Source organism: Gigantopelta aegis, chromosome 10 (genome assembly GCF_016097555.1).
Source record: "Gigantopelta aegis isolate Gae_Host chromosome 10, Gae_host_genome, whole genome shotgun sequence".
NCBI lineage: Eukaryota > Metazoa > Mollusca > Gastropoda > Neomphalida > Peltospiridae > Gigantopelta > Gigantopelta aegis.
The window spans coordinates 20,193,691-20,212,046 of NC_054708.1; the positions used below are offsets into that span (position 1 = coordinate 20,193,691).

General features: G+C 37.3%; 1 protein-coding gene across 2 annotated transcripts; it reads right to left on the bottom strand.

The window, feature by feature from the left end:
* Positions 1-8,390: 8,390 nt before the first annotated feature.
* LOC121384621 (protein CutA homolog) lies at positions 8,391-16,474 on the bottom strand. Of its 2 annotated transcripts, none has more exons than XM_041515083.1 (7): positions 16,347-16,474; positions 14,361-14,509; positions 13,050-13,109; positions 11,638-11,683; positions 9,739-9,788; positions 8,988-9,030; positions 8,391-8,667 (listed from the first exon to the last, which is right to left on the bottom strand). In XM_041515083.1, the coding sequence occupies exons 1-7, from the start codon at positions 16,446-16,448 to the stop codon at positions 8,581-8,583; spliced, it is 537 nt and encodes a 178-aa protein (XP_041371017.1). In that variant the 5' UTR covers positions 16,449-16,474; the 3' UTR covers positions 8,391-8,580. The 2 variants fall into 2 exon arrangements, with proteins under 2 accessions (XP_041371017.1, XP_041371018.1); XM_041515084.1 differs by having other exon boundaries at positions 16,353-16,473.
* Positions 16,475-18,356: the final 1,882 nt, after the last annotated feature.

An 18,356-nucleotide genomic window follows, 5' to 3' on the forward strand; every position in this document is an offset into this window, starting at 1 on the left:
GGTCATTGAATTTAATGTGATTTAATGATTTTTATACACCCGTCTTTGATGGATCCTATGTGCTCTAGTGGTGTGTTAAAACAAATTAATGTGACGGGTCCTATTATTGTATGGTATATGTATGTCAAGTCTGTCCATTGGTAAACTATTAGTTTCCAGAGCATATATGATCATCAAACCTTGCATGCAAGTACAACTTCAGATAGTGGTGTCGTATACCATAACTAGGTCATTGTGACCTACTTTTCACACATTACTGCACATTAAAGAAAATCCTTGTTCTGAATATATCTTCGTTATCAATTCATATAGGATCATGAAACCTTGCATGCAAGTACAACTTCAGATGGTGCCATAATTAGGTCACAGCAACCTACTTTTGATGGGCATATGTACCTCACAGGTATTCTGTTGTTGGGGAGTATTTTGGGAGGTTAATTGCCCATTTTCAAATGAATCGTCTTGATCCAATACAGTAAAACCTGTCTTAAGCGGTCACACAAGGGAGTAGTCACATATACAGTCTTTAAAACTTGTGTTTGGGTGGGGTTTTTTTTGCCGTCTATGCTGTACTGACAATAAATTAACTTTTGACATGTCGCCTCCAGAAATAAGGTGATTAGAATGTATTAATTTCACCGTTCTCAATATGTTTGTTTCCTACTCCATGCAGTGTATTGTCATAGTGGATTTACAAATGTCAAGCTTAGTCTAACCAAAGGCAATTAGAAAGAAAGAAATGTTTTATTTAACGATGCACTCAACACATTTTATTTACGGTTATATGGCGTCAGACATAATATGGTTAAGGACCACACAGATTTTGAGAGGAAACCCGCTGTCACCACTACATGGGCTACTCTTTCCGATTAGCAGCAAGGGATCTTTTATTTGCACTTCCCACAGGCAGGACCGCACAAACCATGGCCTTTGTTGAACCAGTTATAGATCACTGGTCAGTGCAAGTGGTTTACACCTACCCATTGAGCTTTGCGGAGCACTCACTCAGGGTTTGGAGTCGGTATCTGGATTAAAAATCCCGTGCCTCGACTGAGATCCGAACCCAGTACCTACCAGCCTGAAGACCGATGGCCTAACCACGACGCCAGTCCAAAGGCAATTAGATGCATTCCAGTTATACTTTCTTAATTGATACACAGTGGTGATGTCAGGACTGAATGGGTATTAGTATTCCTGAAGGTGTGAAGATTGGTTATTCCAGTTATACTTTCTTAATTGATACACAGTGGTGAATGGGTACTAGTATTCCTGAAGGTGTGAAGATTGGTTATTCCAGTTATACTTTCTTAATTGATACACAGTGGTGAATGGGTACTAGTATTCCTGAAGGTGTGAAGATTGGTTATTCCAGTTATACTTTCTTAATTGATACACAGTGGTGAATGGGTACTAGTATTCCTGAAGGTGTGAAGATTGGTTATTCCAGTTATACTTTCTTAATTGATACACAGTGGTGATGTCAGGACTGAATGGGTATTAGTATTCCTGAAGGTGTGAAGATTGGTTATTCCAGTTATACTTTCTTAATTGATACACAGTGGTGAATGGGTACTAGTATTCCTGAAGGTGTGAAGATTGGTTATTCCAGTTATACTTTCTTAATTGATACACAGTGGTGAATGGGTACTAGTATTCCTGAAGGTGTGAAGATTGGTTATTCCAGTTATACTTTCTTAATTGATACACAGTGGTGAATGGGTACTAGTATTCCTGAAGGTGTGAAGATTGGTTATTCCAGTTATACTTTCTTAATTGATACACAGTGGTGATGTCAGGACTGAATGGGTATTAGTATTCCTGAAGGTGTGAAGATTGGTTATTCCAGTTATACTTTCTTAATTGATACACAGTGGTGAATGGGTACTAGTATTCCTGAAGGTGTGAAGATTGGTTATTCCAGTTATACTTCTTAATTGATACACAGTGGTGAATGGGTACTAGTATTCCTGAAGGTGTGAAGATTGGTTATTCCAGTTATACTTTCTTAATTGATACACAGTGGTGAATGGGTACTAGTATTCCTGAAGGTGTGAAGATTGGTTATTCCAGTTATACTTCTTAATTGATACACAGTGGTGATGTCAGGACTGAATGGGTATTAGTATTCCTGAAGGTGTGAAGATTGGTTATTCCAGTTATACTTTCTTAATTGATACACAGTGGTGAATGGGTACTAGTATTCCTGAAGGTGTGAAGATTGGTTATTCCAGTTATACTTTCTTAATTGATACACAGTGGTGAATGGGTACTAGTATTCCTGAAGGTGTGAAGATTGGTTATTCCAGTTATACTTTCTTAATTGATACACAGTGGTGAATGGGTACTAGTATTCCTGAAGGTGTGAAGATTGGTTATTCCAGTTATACTTTCTTAATTGATACACAGTGGTGAATGGGTACTAGTATTCCTGAAGGTGTGAAGATTGGTTATTCCAGTTATACTTTCTTAATTGATACACAGTGGTGAATGGGTACTAGTATTCCTGAAGGTGTGAAGATTGGTTATTCCAGTTATACTTTCTTAATTGATACACAGTGGTGATGTCAGGACTGAATGGGTACTAGTATTCCTGAAGGTGTGAAGATTGGTTATTCCAGTTATACTTTCTTAATTGATACACAGTGGTGAATGGGTACTAGTATTCCTGAAGGTGTGAAGATTGGTTATTCCAGTTATACTTTCTTAATTGATACACAGTGGTGATGTCAGGACTGAATGGGTACTAGTATTCCTGAAGGTGTGAAGATTGGTTATTCCAGTTATACTTTCTTAATTGATACACAGTGGTGAATGGGTACTAGTATTCCTGAAGGTGTGAAGATTGGTTATTCCAGTTATACTTTCTTAATTGATACACAGTGGTGAATGGGTACTAGTATTCCTGAAGGTGTGAAGATTGGTTATTCCAGTTATACTTTCTTAATTGATACACAGTGGTGAATGGGTACTAGTATTCCTGAAGGTGTGAAGATTGGTTATTCCAGTTATACTTTCTTAATTGATACACAGTGGTGAATGGGTACTAGTATTCCTGAAGGTGTGAAGATTGGTTATTCCAGTTATACTTTCTTAATTGATACACAGTGGTGATGTCAGGACTGAATGGGTACTAGTATTCCTGAAGGTGTGAAGATTGGTTATTCCAGTTATACTTTCTTAATTGATACACAGTGGTGAATGGGTACTAGTATTCCTGAAGGTGTGAAGATTGGTTATTCCAGTTATACTTTCTTAATTGATACACAGTGGTGATGTCAGGACTGAATGGGTACTAGTATTCCTGAAGGTGTGAAGATTGGTTATTCCAGTTATACTTTCTTAATTGATACACAGTGGTGAATGGGTACTAGTATTCCTGAAGGTGTGAAGATTGGTTATTCCAGTTATACTTTCTTAATTGATACACAGTGGTGAATGGGTACTAGTATTCCTGAAGGTGTGAAGATGGTTATTCCAGTTATACTTTCTTAATTGATACACAGTGGTGATGTCAGGACTGAATGGGTATTAGTATTCCTGAAGGTGTGAAGATTGGTTATTCCAGTTATACTTTCTTAATTGATACACAGTGGTGAATGGGTACTAGTATTCCTGAAGGTGTGAAGATTGGTTATTCCAGTTATACTTTCTTAATTGATACACAGTGGTGATGTCAGGACTGAATGGGTACTAGTATTCCTGAAGGTGTGAAGATTGGTTATTCCAGTTATACTTTCTTAATTGATACACAGTGGTGAATGGGTACTAGTATTCCTGAAGGTGTGAAGATTGGTTATTCCAGTTATACTTTCTTAATTGATACACAGTGGTGAATGGGTACTAGTATTCCTGAAGGTGTGAAGATTGGTTATTCCAGTTATACTTTCTTAATTGATACACAGTGGTGAATGGGTACTAGTATTCCTGAAGGTGTGAAGATTGGTTATTCCAGTTATACTTTCTTAATTGATACACAGTGGTGATGTCAGGACTGAATGGGTACTAGTATTCCTGAAGGTGTGAAGATTGGTTATTCCAGTTATACTTTCTTAATTGATACACAGTGGTGAATGGGTACTAGTATTCCTGAAGGTGTGAAGATTGGTTATTCCAGTTATACTTTCTTAATTGATACACAGTGGTGATGTCAGGACTGAATGGGTACTAGTATTCCTGAAGGTGTGAAGATTGGTTATTCCAGTTATACTTTCTTAATTGATACACAGTGGTGAATGGGTACTAGTATTCCTGAAGGTGTGAAGATTGGTTATTCCAGTTATACTTTCTTAATTGATACACAGTGGTGAATGGGTACTAGTATTCCTGAAGGTGTGAAGATTGGTTATTCCAGTTATACTTTCTTAATTGATACACTGTGGTGAATGGGTACTAGTATTCCTGAAGGTGTGAAGATTGGTTATTCCATGCACCTTTTATTTTCACTTTAGTGTAGTTTTAAAAGGGGCCCTAATAGTAAGAACATTCGTTTATTTTGATTAACCATTTTAAAATAATGACTATTTTATAAATAAAAATTAGATCGTTTGTTTTGTTTAACGACACCACTAGAGCACATTGATTTATTGGCCACAGACCACAATTAATTATGCTATGTTTCTATAACATTTTTATTAATATCAGCAGGCCCATGGATTTTTGTATGTACCTTTGCCTACCTGGGGCAAACATACCCTGAAAAGGACAACCCCTGTTGTCCAGCTCTTTCTCCCAGGATATTGGTTTAAACAAACTCGCCCACTAAACCTGGCCGGAGTACACCCATTTTACACAAAAAGTACTACTTTTGCATGGACCGGAATTACCACAAACATCTTCAATGTCAACAAATTACACGTTTACAAACTGCATGCTCTCCCCTGTCAACTTCAGTCAAATAGTTTCCACTTTAAAGCTGTCCGCAGACTACATGCACGGACAAATTTCCTGATAACTCTGATCATTGTCCTATTAATCATCGACTATTGAATGTCAAACATATGGTCATTTTGACACAGTCAGAGAGGAAACCTGCTACATTTTTTCATTAGTAGCAAAGGATCTTTTATATGCACCCAATCTAATTAAAATTATCTCCACTGGTTAATTACTATTACCTGTGGATCTAACAGCACCCCATTGGAGCTCATGACCTTTCATTCGGCCGATCAAAACCTTACTTGCAAAATCATGCCAGTGATTTGAAAAGAATTTGAAAACATTCGGGATTATACCAAGGGTATACGAAATGATTCAGGTGAATTACAAAGTATGCCGGAAACTAATTTCAATATAAAATTTTATATAAAATTTGTTTCAAGACGAAAATAAACCTGTGGTGATATAACCATAAAATCTGTTTATACTAGTATACAATCCAGAGTTTATTACTGCACTTTTCCCCCCAGTTTTTTTAAATGTTGAAATAGACCAACAAGTTCGCCTATTGCATAAATAGTCTCGCCCGATATTTTTAGAATTTGTATACTCCCGAATAACGCTATAAAAGGCGAAGTGTAATTGGTCGATATTTGAATTGTTATTTATAGGTGAAATGTCACCTGGACATCGGAGTCCACGCAATGCTGTTAGATCTACTAGTTGACCAGTAGAGTTAATTTTAATCAGATTGATATGCACCATCCCACAAACAGGATAGCACATACCACATCCTTTAATATACCAGTCGTGGTGCATTATTTTATAAATAAATGATTAAGTTTAGATTATCTTGTTGATTTGTACTGTTCATAGTCGGCTATTAATATTATAAAAAGTTGGGTTGATCTAACAAGATGGTGTGAGGTAAGCTATTAGGATCAATATATTACACCTCCTGTTACAATAATAGTAAACATTTACTTTGGCAGCTTAATACAGATATTTTAGCAATTTGGGATCCAATTTAGGTGGCCGCTGGCTGCGTTAGACAGGTGGCCGCTGGCTGCGTTAGACAGGTGGCCGCTTAATGCATGTGACCGCTGATTACAGGTGACCGCCAGGACAGGTTTGACTACACACATTTACGTATGTTTTATAAAGTTGAGAATTTGACAGTTTTTATAAACAAGTTTTCCAATGGCAACGGCAAGAGTTAACGTGAACATTCAGAGCAAGCTGTTGTAGTGCACACCTATCTTGGGCACAAGAGCCGGCTCCTCCGTCCAGGACAGGAAAGGGGGGTGGGGGGGGGGGGGGGGGGGGGGGGGTGAAGGAGGGACTGTCTGCACTGGCAGGTGCAAGGGAGCACCAGCAGTCCAATCAAGTTTGGTAACAGGCGGAGGGTGGTATGGTGCTATGTAATTTGGAATGTCCCGTAGGATTAAGCCAAAGATACAATGGTGTGCATTTCAGTGAAGAAAATTTGGCACAATTTTGATGGTCGTTCAAAATGTGAAAGGTAGAGTTTTCCAGAATACAATGTGCATTTCTATACATGTTGTGTATGTTGTGGGAAGCGGGTGTTCCCTCTAATTACCTTAACCAGACCAAATGTCAAAATAGTGATGTTGGACACAAAAGTAGCTGTAGCTTAAAAAAACATTTATATCCTTTCATTCTTTATTCTTGCCCACAGGTGCGAGTGATTGTTTTGTTTTGACAAATATATTTTATTTCTTTAGAAAAAACAAATGGATTGGACACCAGTTTTTCTCTACCTGAAAATTTTCTGTGAGGGTCTTCTGGAAAAAAGGTTTTGTCTCTGGAAATCGCTATTTAGTAGTAGTAGTGTATGTAGCAGCAGTGGGTTTCCTCTCTACTTTGACCAGTTTCAAAATGACCATGTTGGACACCAAACAGGTGTAGTTAAAATATATTAAGAAATTTATTTCCTCTCATTCTTTATTTTTGGACAACTCATGTTTTATAATGAGTAGGCCTAAACAGGCATTTGCGAATCCCAGATTACGGGATGGAATCCCAAAATATCTTGTATAAAATATTTATAATTCTGGGGGAATGCTAAAACGAAATCCCCAAATTCAGTGTCTGGTAACATAAAGCAAAGCAATAACTGATTGGTCAAACAGTATACTGCAAATGAAAATAATACGAAGGAGCCAATCAACAATTGCAACACAAAATTTGCCATTTTTATACCCCACCCCCACATCTACCCCAATTGTAACTCTGAAGACCCCTCTACAACAATGTAACTCTTCAATACCCCCTCCCACACATTCTGTGTCATGCAATTTGACCAATACTATATTTTCTGTGTATTTATATGGTTGTCTGCTTTGGTAATAAAATTAAATACTAAATTTAAAAAATCATGTTAGGGTACAAAATAGACAGTATTTTACTTTATGAATAAAAACGAAACATTCTTTTGAAAATGTTACACAGCTCTTGATAAACATCCCCTTCCTTCTCCATAATATCCTGTAATGCAACCCATGATAGGCCTACATCCTACTCCAGTGGCGTAGCGTGGGTTGCAGCGCCCGGGGCAAAGCAAGTATTGCGCCCCCTAACCAGTGGACCGTTGGCACTCCCAGAGTCCCTTTCACCAGTCCAGAATTTTGCGCTCAGAGCAATCGCCCTGGCCCCACCCACGCTACACCACTGCCCTACTCTACCCTTAAAAACATTACTACGTGTACCCAAAAGAGTACAGTGTCATGTTTACCAAAACCCACAAACGTATAATTGTGAAGTAGGACTATAATCTTTTCATTTTATTACTCATATGGGCATTGAGATGTGGGTGAATATATGTTTTCTCTTTCACCGCTGATGTCATGACGTTAGTCTGGTGACCTCATCAGTTTCCTCAACTGTCAAGTCTCTCGTTGACGAGATTTTACAAACAACAGTGAATGTTTAGATAAATAAATTTAAAATAACAATTAAACATGCTCTAAACTAATTTCTTTGTAGCTCATTCACTTCCCACCAGAAACATCAGTTCATTATAAATATGACCTCTCTTGCTTACATTTAATTCGTGTACCTAAAGATAGCTTTTGACATCATTGCTTTTCTTTCGTGATGTCATCAGTTTCCTCAGACTTTCACGTCTTGTATATTATATAGTTTGTACAGTGTAAGAAGTTTAAAGTTTAAGTTTCTAAACTATTTACACTATGGGTAATAAATACAATAATCCACTCGATACTCAGAATTTACGGATTATCTGTCCCTCGTGAAATTAATGTTGTCAGTCACTTATTAAAGCTCGTGATTGACAACATTAATTTCACTCAGGACAGATAATCCATAATTCCTCGTAACTCGTAAGTTATTGTTTATATATTGAAGCCATCTACTTAAAAAATATTTTTTTAATCCTTTAACCTGTGCTTGTCATTTAGAAGACGGTTCATAATTTCATGGTTTTTAAAAAACAAAATTACTAGCATACTTAAAAAAAGCAAGGAAAAACATGGTTGGAAAATAGGCAGGTTTTTGTTGGCTTTTTAGTCTGCCTTTAATATGAACATAGCACAATCTTTAATAGCAAAGAAATTTTTTAGTGTCACGGTCACTGAAATATTCATCTCCATGCAGCTTGGAACACCACTTTTTGTTTTCTTTTCTTTTTCTGCTTCATCAAAGTTCAGAAATAAAGTACTAGGCTCAACTGTCTGTCTTAGACTTCTTTGCTTGTGATGATAAAACCACGTCTGAAATCCACTGGAGATAGGGTGGATTACCATTGTCAATCTGAAATCAAATTATTTGAATTTGATAAACCTAAAAGCTACTAATAATAAACTACAATAACTAAAATTATCAAATAATATAGTAAATTATTTACTGTCCATTCAACATGTTTCATTTTAGCTGTTTTGTTTTAAAACTGCATCCATGGTAAATCATTTGAGGTTCTTCTTCTTAAGATATAATGTCAGTATAATGGTATAATATTTTTAAATACAGAAATGTGGACCTATATTAATGCACAAAGCTAAACAAGTGAACAGAATCAAACTAAACTGTCTACGGTGGTTTTCAAAAAATTTATTAATCGCAACAATTATTACCTTTGCAGAGATTACTTCAGCGACATCATAGGGATGATTTTTCCTGTGGGGGAAAAAATTATTTGTTAACATTTGTAATGAAAAAAAAATCAGAATTAATTCAGCGATTTTTATTTTTGTTTTATTTTACAAAAGAAAATATCAAATTTAATGAAAAATGTTCTTCACATACAATGACATTCACATTTGCATTATGACAGACTAAAGTTCCAGAATTGATGCAGCTTCTTTGTTTTCAAATTTCTTTTTTTAAAGCATGGATTGCACAGAAAAGGTTGGTATATTTGATAACGAAATAAGGGGCCTATTTAAACTGAAATCAAAATGCACGTCCTAGTTCATGCGCGGTGGAATTTTGGCTCAAAATACGGTTTTACATCATAGCAAGAAAAGCCCGGCAAAAATTGATGTCATACCGCGGGATATAAAATAAATTGAAAAAATGTTGATGCGCATACTGACCCGAGACCAGAAATTTATTTTGTTTGGCCTAAAATGAAATTAATTTTTAATTTTACAAATGTGATGAACATCCATAAACCAAGTTTCATTGCTACAGCACTACAGTGAGAATAGAGCCAAAGAGAAAAATATTGACACAATGCTAAATGCAAACATTGATATCACCAGAAATAACACATACATCTTACATAAATTGAGCATAATTCTATTCTAGTTTTATACAGAATCAAATTTGAACATTAAATTGTATTTAAAATACTCGTACCAATAAATGAAATATGCTACCTACCTGACAAACTCTGACAGTTCATCAACTTTTGAAGTATGTGTTTTAATCATCTGCAGTGAAAAGCAAAAACAGGTAATTATTCAATTAAATTTAAAAAAACAAACCGTAGAATGAAATTCAGGTGAGTTTACCAGTCATCTAAAACTGTGGTTTATTAAAAATATGATATTGGACATTCCTTGATATATACTACTCAAAAGAATTTAAGGGTCAAAAATTTATAACCAAATAAGTTTCAGAGTGTATTAGATTGATGTTGTAAACTACACCAAACATTTTATTTATTGTTCCATATTTACCAAAAAACACAAATAAACGTCACTGTATACAAGAAAGTCACATGACATGCTGTCAAAGTTGAAGGTTGTCAAACATGGATTTTACACAGTAGAACATTCGTTTAATAGTGTGTGAATCCACCCCTGGCACGAATACACTTGACACATCGTTGCCTCATGCTGTTGATCAGACGTCTGAAGAACTCTTGGGGAATGGCCTGCCACTCTGCCATAAGAAGTTGACCCAGATCTTGAAGGATGGCCGGAGGGGCATGGTTATCCCGAACTCTCCTGCCTAATTCGTCCCAGCCGTTCTCTACTGGGGCCAAGTCAGGCGAATATGCTGGCCAATCCATCCTGGCGATACCTTGTTGTCTGAGAAAGTCCGTTACCACCCTGGCGCGGTGGGGTCTGGCATTGTCATCCTGCAGAACTGCCCCGCCACCAATCTGCTGAAGGCCTGGGAGAACCAACGGCCGGATAATCTCATTCAGATAGCGGATTCCATTCAGATTGCCATCCACCACATAGAGGGGGGTCCTGTGGTGGATAGAGATGCCGCCCCACACCATGACGCTGCCACCACCGAACCGGTGACGTTGTCTAACGTTAACGTCAGCGAAGCGCTCCCCAGGACGTCTGTAGACACGAACCCGACCGTCGTTGAACTGGAGACTAAACCTGGACTCATCAGTGAACATCACTCGACCCCACTGAACACGTTGCCACCGCAGATGAAGCGTGTACCAGTGACGTCTGGCCGTTCTGTGACGTGGTAGGAGTGGTGGTCGAACAGCCTGGCGACGGCAGCGTAGATTATTGGCTCTCAGACGATTGCGTATGGTTTGATCAGACACTCGAGTTCCAGTCGCAGTCCGCAGATTGTCACATAATCGGCGTGCAGTGGTTGTGCGTTGACGTAGAGCCATATTGGTGATGTAGCAGTCCTCTCTATTTGTAGTGCTTCGGGGTCTTCCCGAACGTGGACGATTTCGAACAGAATTCGTTGCTTGGTACCGTTGCCACAGTCGGCCAACAACACTCTGACTGACACCAAGTCTCAGAGCAACATTTCTTTGCGTATTGCCATCCTGAAGCCAAGCAACAGCCCTTCCTCGATCTTTGATAGTCAGTTGAAGTCGTACCATTGTCGAATTTGGAGTGTGCACCGTACACGAATGCAAGCTCCAATTATACGGAAATTCAGCATTGGGAACATGGAATACACGTGCAAAGCGTGCAAATGAAGCGCTTTGTGAAAAAGCAAGTTATGGGCACTTAGCACACCTTTCGCTTTCGCCCTAATTTACGTGCAAATGTAAGCATGTTTTCGCCATTAGAACTAGTCGACAGTGTTAATGACAGTGGATTTTAATTCATTTATGGGTTGCTTAGACCCACTTTCGTCAAAATGAAACAATACCATGCGTGACATTATGGTCTAGCTAATATAATTGACGTTCAGAAAATAATGTCGAAAATATCGTCTGACCCTTAAATTCTTTTGAGTAGTATATATTGCAAATATTCATTCTTGTTTTTAGTTGACATGAAAACCACATCATTCAGTAAATAAACACTGCTGAGTCAGAATAGGCCTAAACAATCACAAAAGTCATACCAAGAGTAATTCTGAATCTTCATTTATTTTGTCCTCCCACTCATACCTGGAAAAATAAAACCCCAATCTCTATTAATTTTGTTTCATTTATATAAAGAAAAACAAACAGTCCTAACAAATCCTAAATTTAAAAAAAAAAATATATATATATTGCTATTTTAAGTCATAAACATGAAGCAATTTAAATAAGTTTTTATCAGTATTAGAAACAAACAGTACCAATAATAGCACCTAATCAGGGTTGTCTTCTTTTTTTTTTCATTTGTTTTTATACAAACTGTAAAAACATTTTTTGAAATTTTTTTAATTAACACTGGTTAAACTTTCAAATGATAACATGGTCTGTCATAGACTTTCAAATGATAACATGGTCTGTCATAGACTTTCAAATGATAACATGGTCTGTCATAGACTTTCAAATGATAAAATGGTCTGTCATAGACTTTCAAATGATAACATGGTCTGTCATAGACTTTCAAATGATAACATGGTCTATCATAAACTTTCAAATGATAACATGGTCTGTCATAGACTTTCAAATGATAACATGATCTGTCAAAGACTTTCAAATGATAACATGGTTTTCATAAACTTTCAAATGATAACATGATCTCTCATAGACTTTCAAATGATAACATGGTCTGTCATAGATTTTCAAATGATAATGTGTTCTGTCATAGACCTTCAAATGATAACGTGGTCTGTCATAGACTTTCAAATGATAAACTGGTCTGTCATAAATTTTCAAATGATAACATGGTCTGTCATAGACTTTCAAATGATAACATGATCTGTCATAGACTTTGAAATGATAACATGATCTGTCATAGACTTTGATGAAATGATAACATGGTCTGTCATAGACTTTGAAATGATACACTGGTCTGTCATAGACTTTGAAATGATAAACTGGTCTGTCATAGACTTTGAAATGATAACATGGTCTGTCATAGACTTTCAAATGATAACATGGTCTGTCATAGACTTTCAAATGATAACATGGTCTGTCATAGACTTTCAAATGATAACATAGTCTGTCATAGACTTTCAAATGATAACATGGTCTGTCATACACTTTCAAATGATAACATGGACAAGAACATGTGCCATTACTGAACTGTGTAAACTATTACAAATATCAGTTTTAAATTTAGCAGTTGGATACTTCAGGACAAATTTAATTCTAAAACTTAAAAAAAAAAATGTGGGGCAGATAATGCCAAAAACTGGATGTAAAAAGCTGTCAAGCGCATTTTAAAAATGTGGTGGCTCTCTAACTATTTTAGTAGAAGAAATTTTAATTTAGTTTTTTTTTTTTTCTCCCTCTCTGACATGTGCTTAAAGGTTGGCCTGACGTTGTATTCATGTTTCAGTCAATGCAAAGAAAAATGTAATATAATAAATATACATACACTGATGTCAACCCAGGTATAATGTTAACACAAGCTGCCAGTTTCTGTTTGACAATTTCACTGAAACAAACAAACAATAAATAAAAGGTTTTGCCTATATTGATCAATGCAAGAAATTCTTCATTTTTCTTCCAGACACACAAAATACATTCTCTCTCAAATTTCAGTAATGGCATTCTGTTTTCAAATGTCCAAGTCGAACAAATCATAATTTGTTGCTTTATTTCTGAAGATAATAGGAAAATAAAATGTACAAAAAGGGGGTTTAATTACTAGGTTACTACAAAAAGAAATCATGCCGGCATACTCAGGATTAGAGGTGCTATCTCAAAGTTGTTAGATTCACACCACAATTATTAACTTTGCTCTGAAGTAAATTTATAAAAATTACAACTAAATAATTTACTAGTAGGAAAAAAGAAAAGAAAATCTTCAATGAATGACCAATAAAATTAGGTGTTTTCCGTTTAACTATTATGTACATCTCTAGGGAATGGGCAACGGGGAACGGGTATCATGGGATATGACATAAAACATGGGGGTGAGGGGGTGTTTGTCAAGAGATGTGTAACATTTTCAAAACAATTTTTAATTACAAAGTCAAATGCAGCCAGTTATTGTTATTAAATTTTCTTTAACAGATTATTTTATATCTGGTAAATGCATTTGCTAGCAAACAATAAAAACAAAATATATAATAATATTCATCAAATTACATCATTAAGACAGGATCAAGTGACTGGGATTTACAAAATCATACACTGGGGAGGGGGAGGGGCTAATTTTATATTATGCAATTGTTGAATGGCCCCCAACATTATGGCAGGCTGTCTTTGTGCAACTTAATGGTCTTTGATGGCCTTATCCAGTCTATTTGTCTCATTTTGTGGATTCTCCCATTTCATAAGATTTGCACTGGCATAGGAAGGTGCCAAAAAGTGTGTGTGTGTGTGGTGGGGGGGGGGGGGGGGGCACACTTTTATATTTACACACTTTTACACTATTATAAAGCAAATATAAAGCAAAATATCTGAAAATTGGGGGGCACATGACCCTCTTGCCCCCCACCACTTCCTATGCTAGTGATTTGTTACAATGTGATAAAAAAAACCCACAGAAATCTAATTGTACTAAATATGACACTGATCACATGTGATACAATCATATTGCAATTTTTATATTTCTGAGTTTTGCAAAGATTTTGCATTGGATTTATTCATTCGTAGTTATTTACATGTATTACAAATAGATGTAATTTTTTTTAGCTAAGAATGGCATTTATAACTATGATGGATCACATTTAGCACCTACTGTGACAACTTTCTGGCAACATCCATATCTGGGACTGTGACAAATGCCATGGAATGTGTTCCTGGAACATACGAGTCGCCCATGATTGTAGATAATGTTCGACGAACAAGTGACAAAAACACTGGCATGAAGTAACTGCAGATTAGGAGCTAAAAAAAAAGAAGCTAAAATATATATAGACACAAATGTCAAGTTGAAAAGAATTACTATAAGCTTGAACAGAATTATTATATCAGTCGACCTCCCTATAAACTTTGCCCTTCACAGTCTAGCAGGCATATGCGCAGGAATTTTAGCATGGAGGGGGGTGGGGTGGAGGAGGTCTGGACTGTGCCAATCAAAGTTTATTAGGGGGTCAAGTCATGCACCCCCCACCCTCGAAAATATATTGAGAAAAATAGTGCTTTGAACAGGGAGGGGTTCAACCTCCAAAACCCTCCCACTGCTAAAATTCCTGCACATGCACCAGTAAGGTCTTAAGATAAAACATTGGTTCAGATCATGAAAGTGCAATCTGCACTTCACAAAGCATTGCAGATGACATCCATTTGCTCTAATTAATAAAAAGTCTTTTCCCATATTTATATTTAAAAAAAAATTATTATCCTGAAAGTTCTCTTCATGTAAACTGCCTAGCTGTGTTGCTAGAGAAAATATTGAAATTTTAATACACACATACCAACAATAGGGTGAATGCAGGATTTTTCCAGAGAGGGTGCAACATTTAACAAATGCACAGTCTACAGTAGCGAGGGTAGTTTGTGTCACTTCCAGCCCTCCCCTTATTGATATTGCTATGTAGGGGAAGGTTAGAGGAAACTATGTAATGTAAACACGAACAAACCCGATGCCCCTATACATCACCACAAAAACAGTACACCACAGGTTTGTTCTGCATAAGAGCATCGTGTTTCTTTGTGTAACATCGGTACTGGTTAACACCATGAAGTTTAATGTCATGACTGGACTCGAGAATAATCAAACTAAAGTTCTGTGGCATCAGTTTTAGGAAACAATGTGTATTTTAGATGCAGTAGATTGTGATCATTTGGTTGTCGACGATTGGCAAAGCATTACATCGAGTTTCCTCTAGCCTTTCCCTACATATCAATATCAATAAGAGGAGGGCTGGAGGTGACTCGAGCTATTGAGAGGGGTGCATTATATATGACAAGACTCCCACAAAACATCAATCCAAAGAAGATATTAGATGATGTCCTGACTAAAGATCCTCCCCCTGGATCTGCACCTGGACACAGGTACCCCCAAAACAACAACCCTGATAGTGCTATATGATTGTTATATTAGTATACAGGCCCATGTGCAGGGGGTTGGTTTCGGGAGTCCAAACCCCTCTCACTCATGCATTTTTTTCTCCGGGGGGTGGGGGAGGGGAATGGCTTGACCCCCTAAATAATCAATTGCCAGTCTGAAACATATTTTATTGCATATAATATACAAAAGAATTGGGCACAAGTTAACCAACTTCCGAGGCCCTCCTAATTGCCAGTCTTGACCCCCCCCCCCCGCCCCATAGCTAGGTCACCTCCAGCCCTACCCCTTATTGATACTGATATGTGGGGCAAGTTGTACAAACCAATAATAATGTTATCTTGATTATTATTTATTACAATGAAGGTGACTCGAGCTAGAACACCCTCTGCTAGGCCAGGCAGCACACTGAAATCTAACTGTTCCGTGTTGTATGTCACGGTCAGGTTTTTTCTTGTGCAAAATTAAATGTCTTCAGGAAGTTATTTTAAACTGAAGATATGTGCACGCCATATTTAAATTTGTGGTCATATAATAGTCATTCAAGGTTTGGTGGGGACCCCCCCCCCCCCCAAACACACACACACACACACAAACTCCCCAAAGATTATAAAATCCAATAATACAGTGACGTGGCAGTGCTAATAGCTGTGTGTTCGTTTTATCTCTAACAATTAGATGATCATGTTCACTAAGGCAGTCGTTGTTAATTACCAGTACCAAGCAAGCAGCGGTCACTTGCTTTCTGGTGGGGGAAAAAGCCGTGGCGATCAGTGTCAACTTTCGTTCTTTCGCCGAATCGGTTCCCGGATGCATGCCGACTATATTTGTAACGAGTTATTTTATTGGCCATCATCGCAAAGTAGATTTAGTCGATGTGTAAACTGAGAATGAGTGTCCGTTAGATGCCATTTATCTCACGAGTTGTTTTAAAATGTATCTATCGAGCGAAAGTGAGTTGGATACGTTTTTTTAAACAACGAGTTGTAAGATAAATGGTATCAAACGGACACGAATGTATATTATATTTCTTACATATCCTAAAAAAACACACCAGGTTTTAAGCAAATTTAACATCTCTTTCATCTCAAAGTTATTTACAACCTTTGCACTTTTAGCAAACTTAAGCGTCACAGATAAATGAGTGTCAGATTAACTATAGTCACAGTGTAATCGATTTCCACCGTGTTGGGGTTTTTTTTATTGGACGTATGACATTGGTGACGTGGTCATCACCTAGGAGTAGCCAGTCGTATGTCTTGAAATTGTTAACACACGTACGTGTGTAACCAACTAACACATAGATGTGTTATAAAAAATAACGCATGGTGTTGTCACCAACGGATGTGTAAGAAATGTATCAAAAGAGGCTCCATCTATAAACATTTGATAAATGAAGGTAATATTTATAACACCTCATTGAGGAAAAGTTTGTTTTGTTTTACGACACCACTAGAGCACATTGATTTATTAATCATTGGCTAGTGGATGTCAAACATTTGATAACTTTTATATGTAGTCTTAGAGAGGGATCTTTTATATGCACCATCAGAAAGGATAGCACATACCACGGCCTTTGATGTACCAGTTATGGTGCACTGGCTGGAATGAGAAATAGCTCAATGGGCCCACTGATGGGGATCGATCCCACACTGACTGTGCATCAAGCAAGCGCTTTGCTACTGGGTTACGTCTCTGCCCCCCCCCCCCCCCCCCCCCACACACACATTGAGCAAGTAATCTATTATTATTATATTCACTTAGCCATAGGCAGGAAAGTAGGCCTACATACCATGGTCTTTGATGGTTAGGTTACCGGCCTTGGTGGCGTCGTGTTTAGGCCATCGGTCTACAGGCTGGTAGGTACTGGGTTCGGATCCCAGTCGAGGCATGGGATTTTTAATCCAGATACCGACTCCAAACCCTGAGTGAGTGCTCTGCAAGGTTCAATGGGTAGGTGTAAACCACTTGCACCGACCAGTGATGCATAACTGGTTCAACAAAGGCCATGGTTTGTGCTATCCTGCCTGTGGGAAGCGCAAATAAAAGATCCCTTGCTGCTAATCAGAAAGAGTAGCCCATGTAGTTGCAACAGCGGGTTTCCTCTCAAAATCTGTGTGGTCCTCAACCATATGTCTGACGCCATATAACCGTAAATAAAATGTGTTGAGTGTGTTGTTAAATAAAGCATTTCTTTTTATTGGGACACTAAATGCCCATCAATACATACAAAATATTCTTCGGTGGTTTGCTGTTTAAACTTGAACATGTGTTATCTGATAACAAGAACATATCTTTTTGAACATACTGTGGGATAAACACATACCTTGCTACTTTGAAATACAGGTTAGCACTATGACTTAGAAACTGATAAAACTGGTGCACACTATATCCCCGAACATAAAGTGCCAAAACAATCCACTATTAATTTCTGGAAAAGAGCGTCATCTCTAAAAAAATATTTATATATAATGCATTAATGGACCTAAGAATTCTAGAGATGCGAATTTCTTACGGTGAGCCCTTCAAATGAAAACCCCCCACCCCCACCCCAGCATGCCTATACTAAACAATGCAGCGATTTTACTTTTTAGACACTGAATAATTTATAAATAGAATTAAACATACCCATAGTGCAACCCTATATAGCTGTTTAGCAGTAATGCTAATATGAATAAATTTTATCCAGTTTCGGGCATTTGTTTTTAGTTTGTGCAAAAATTG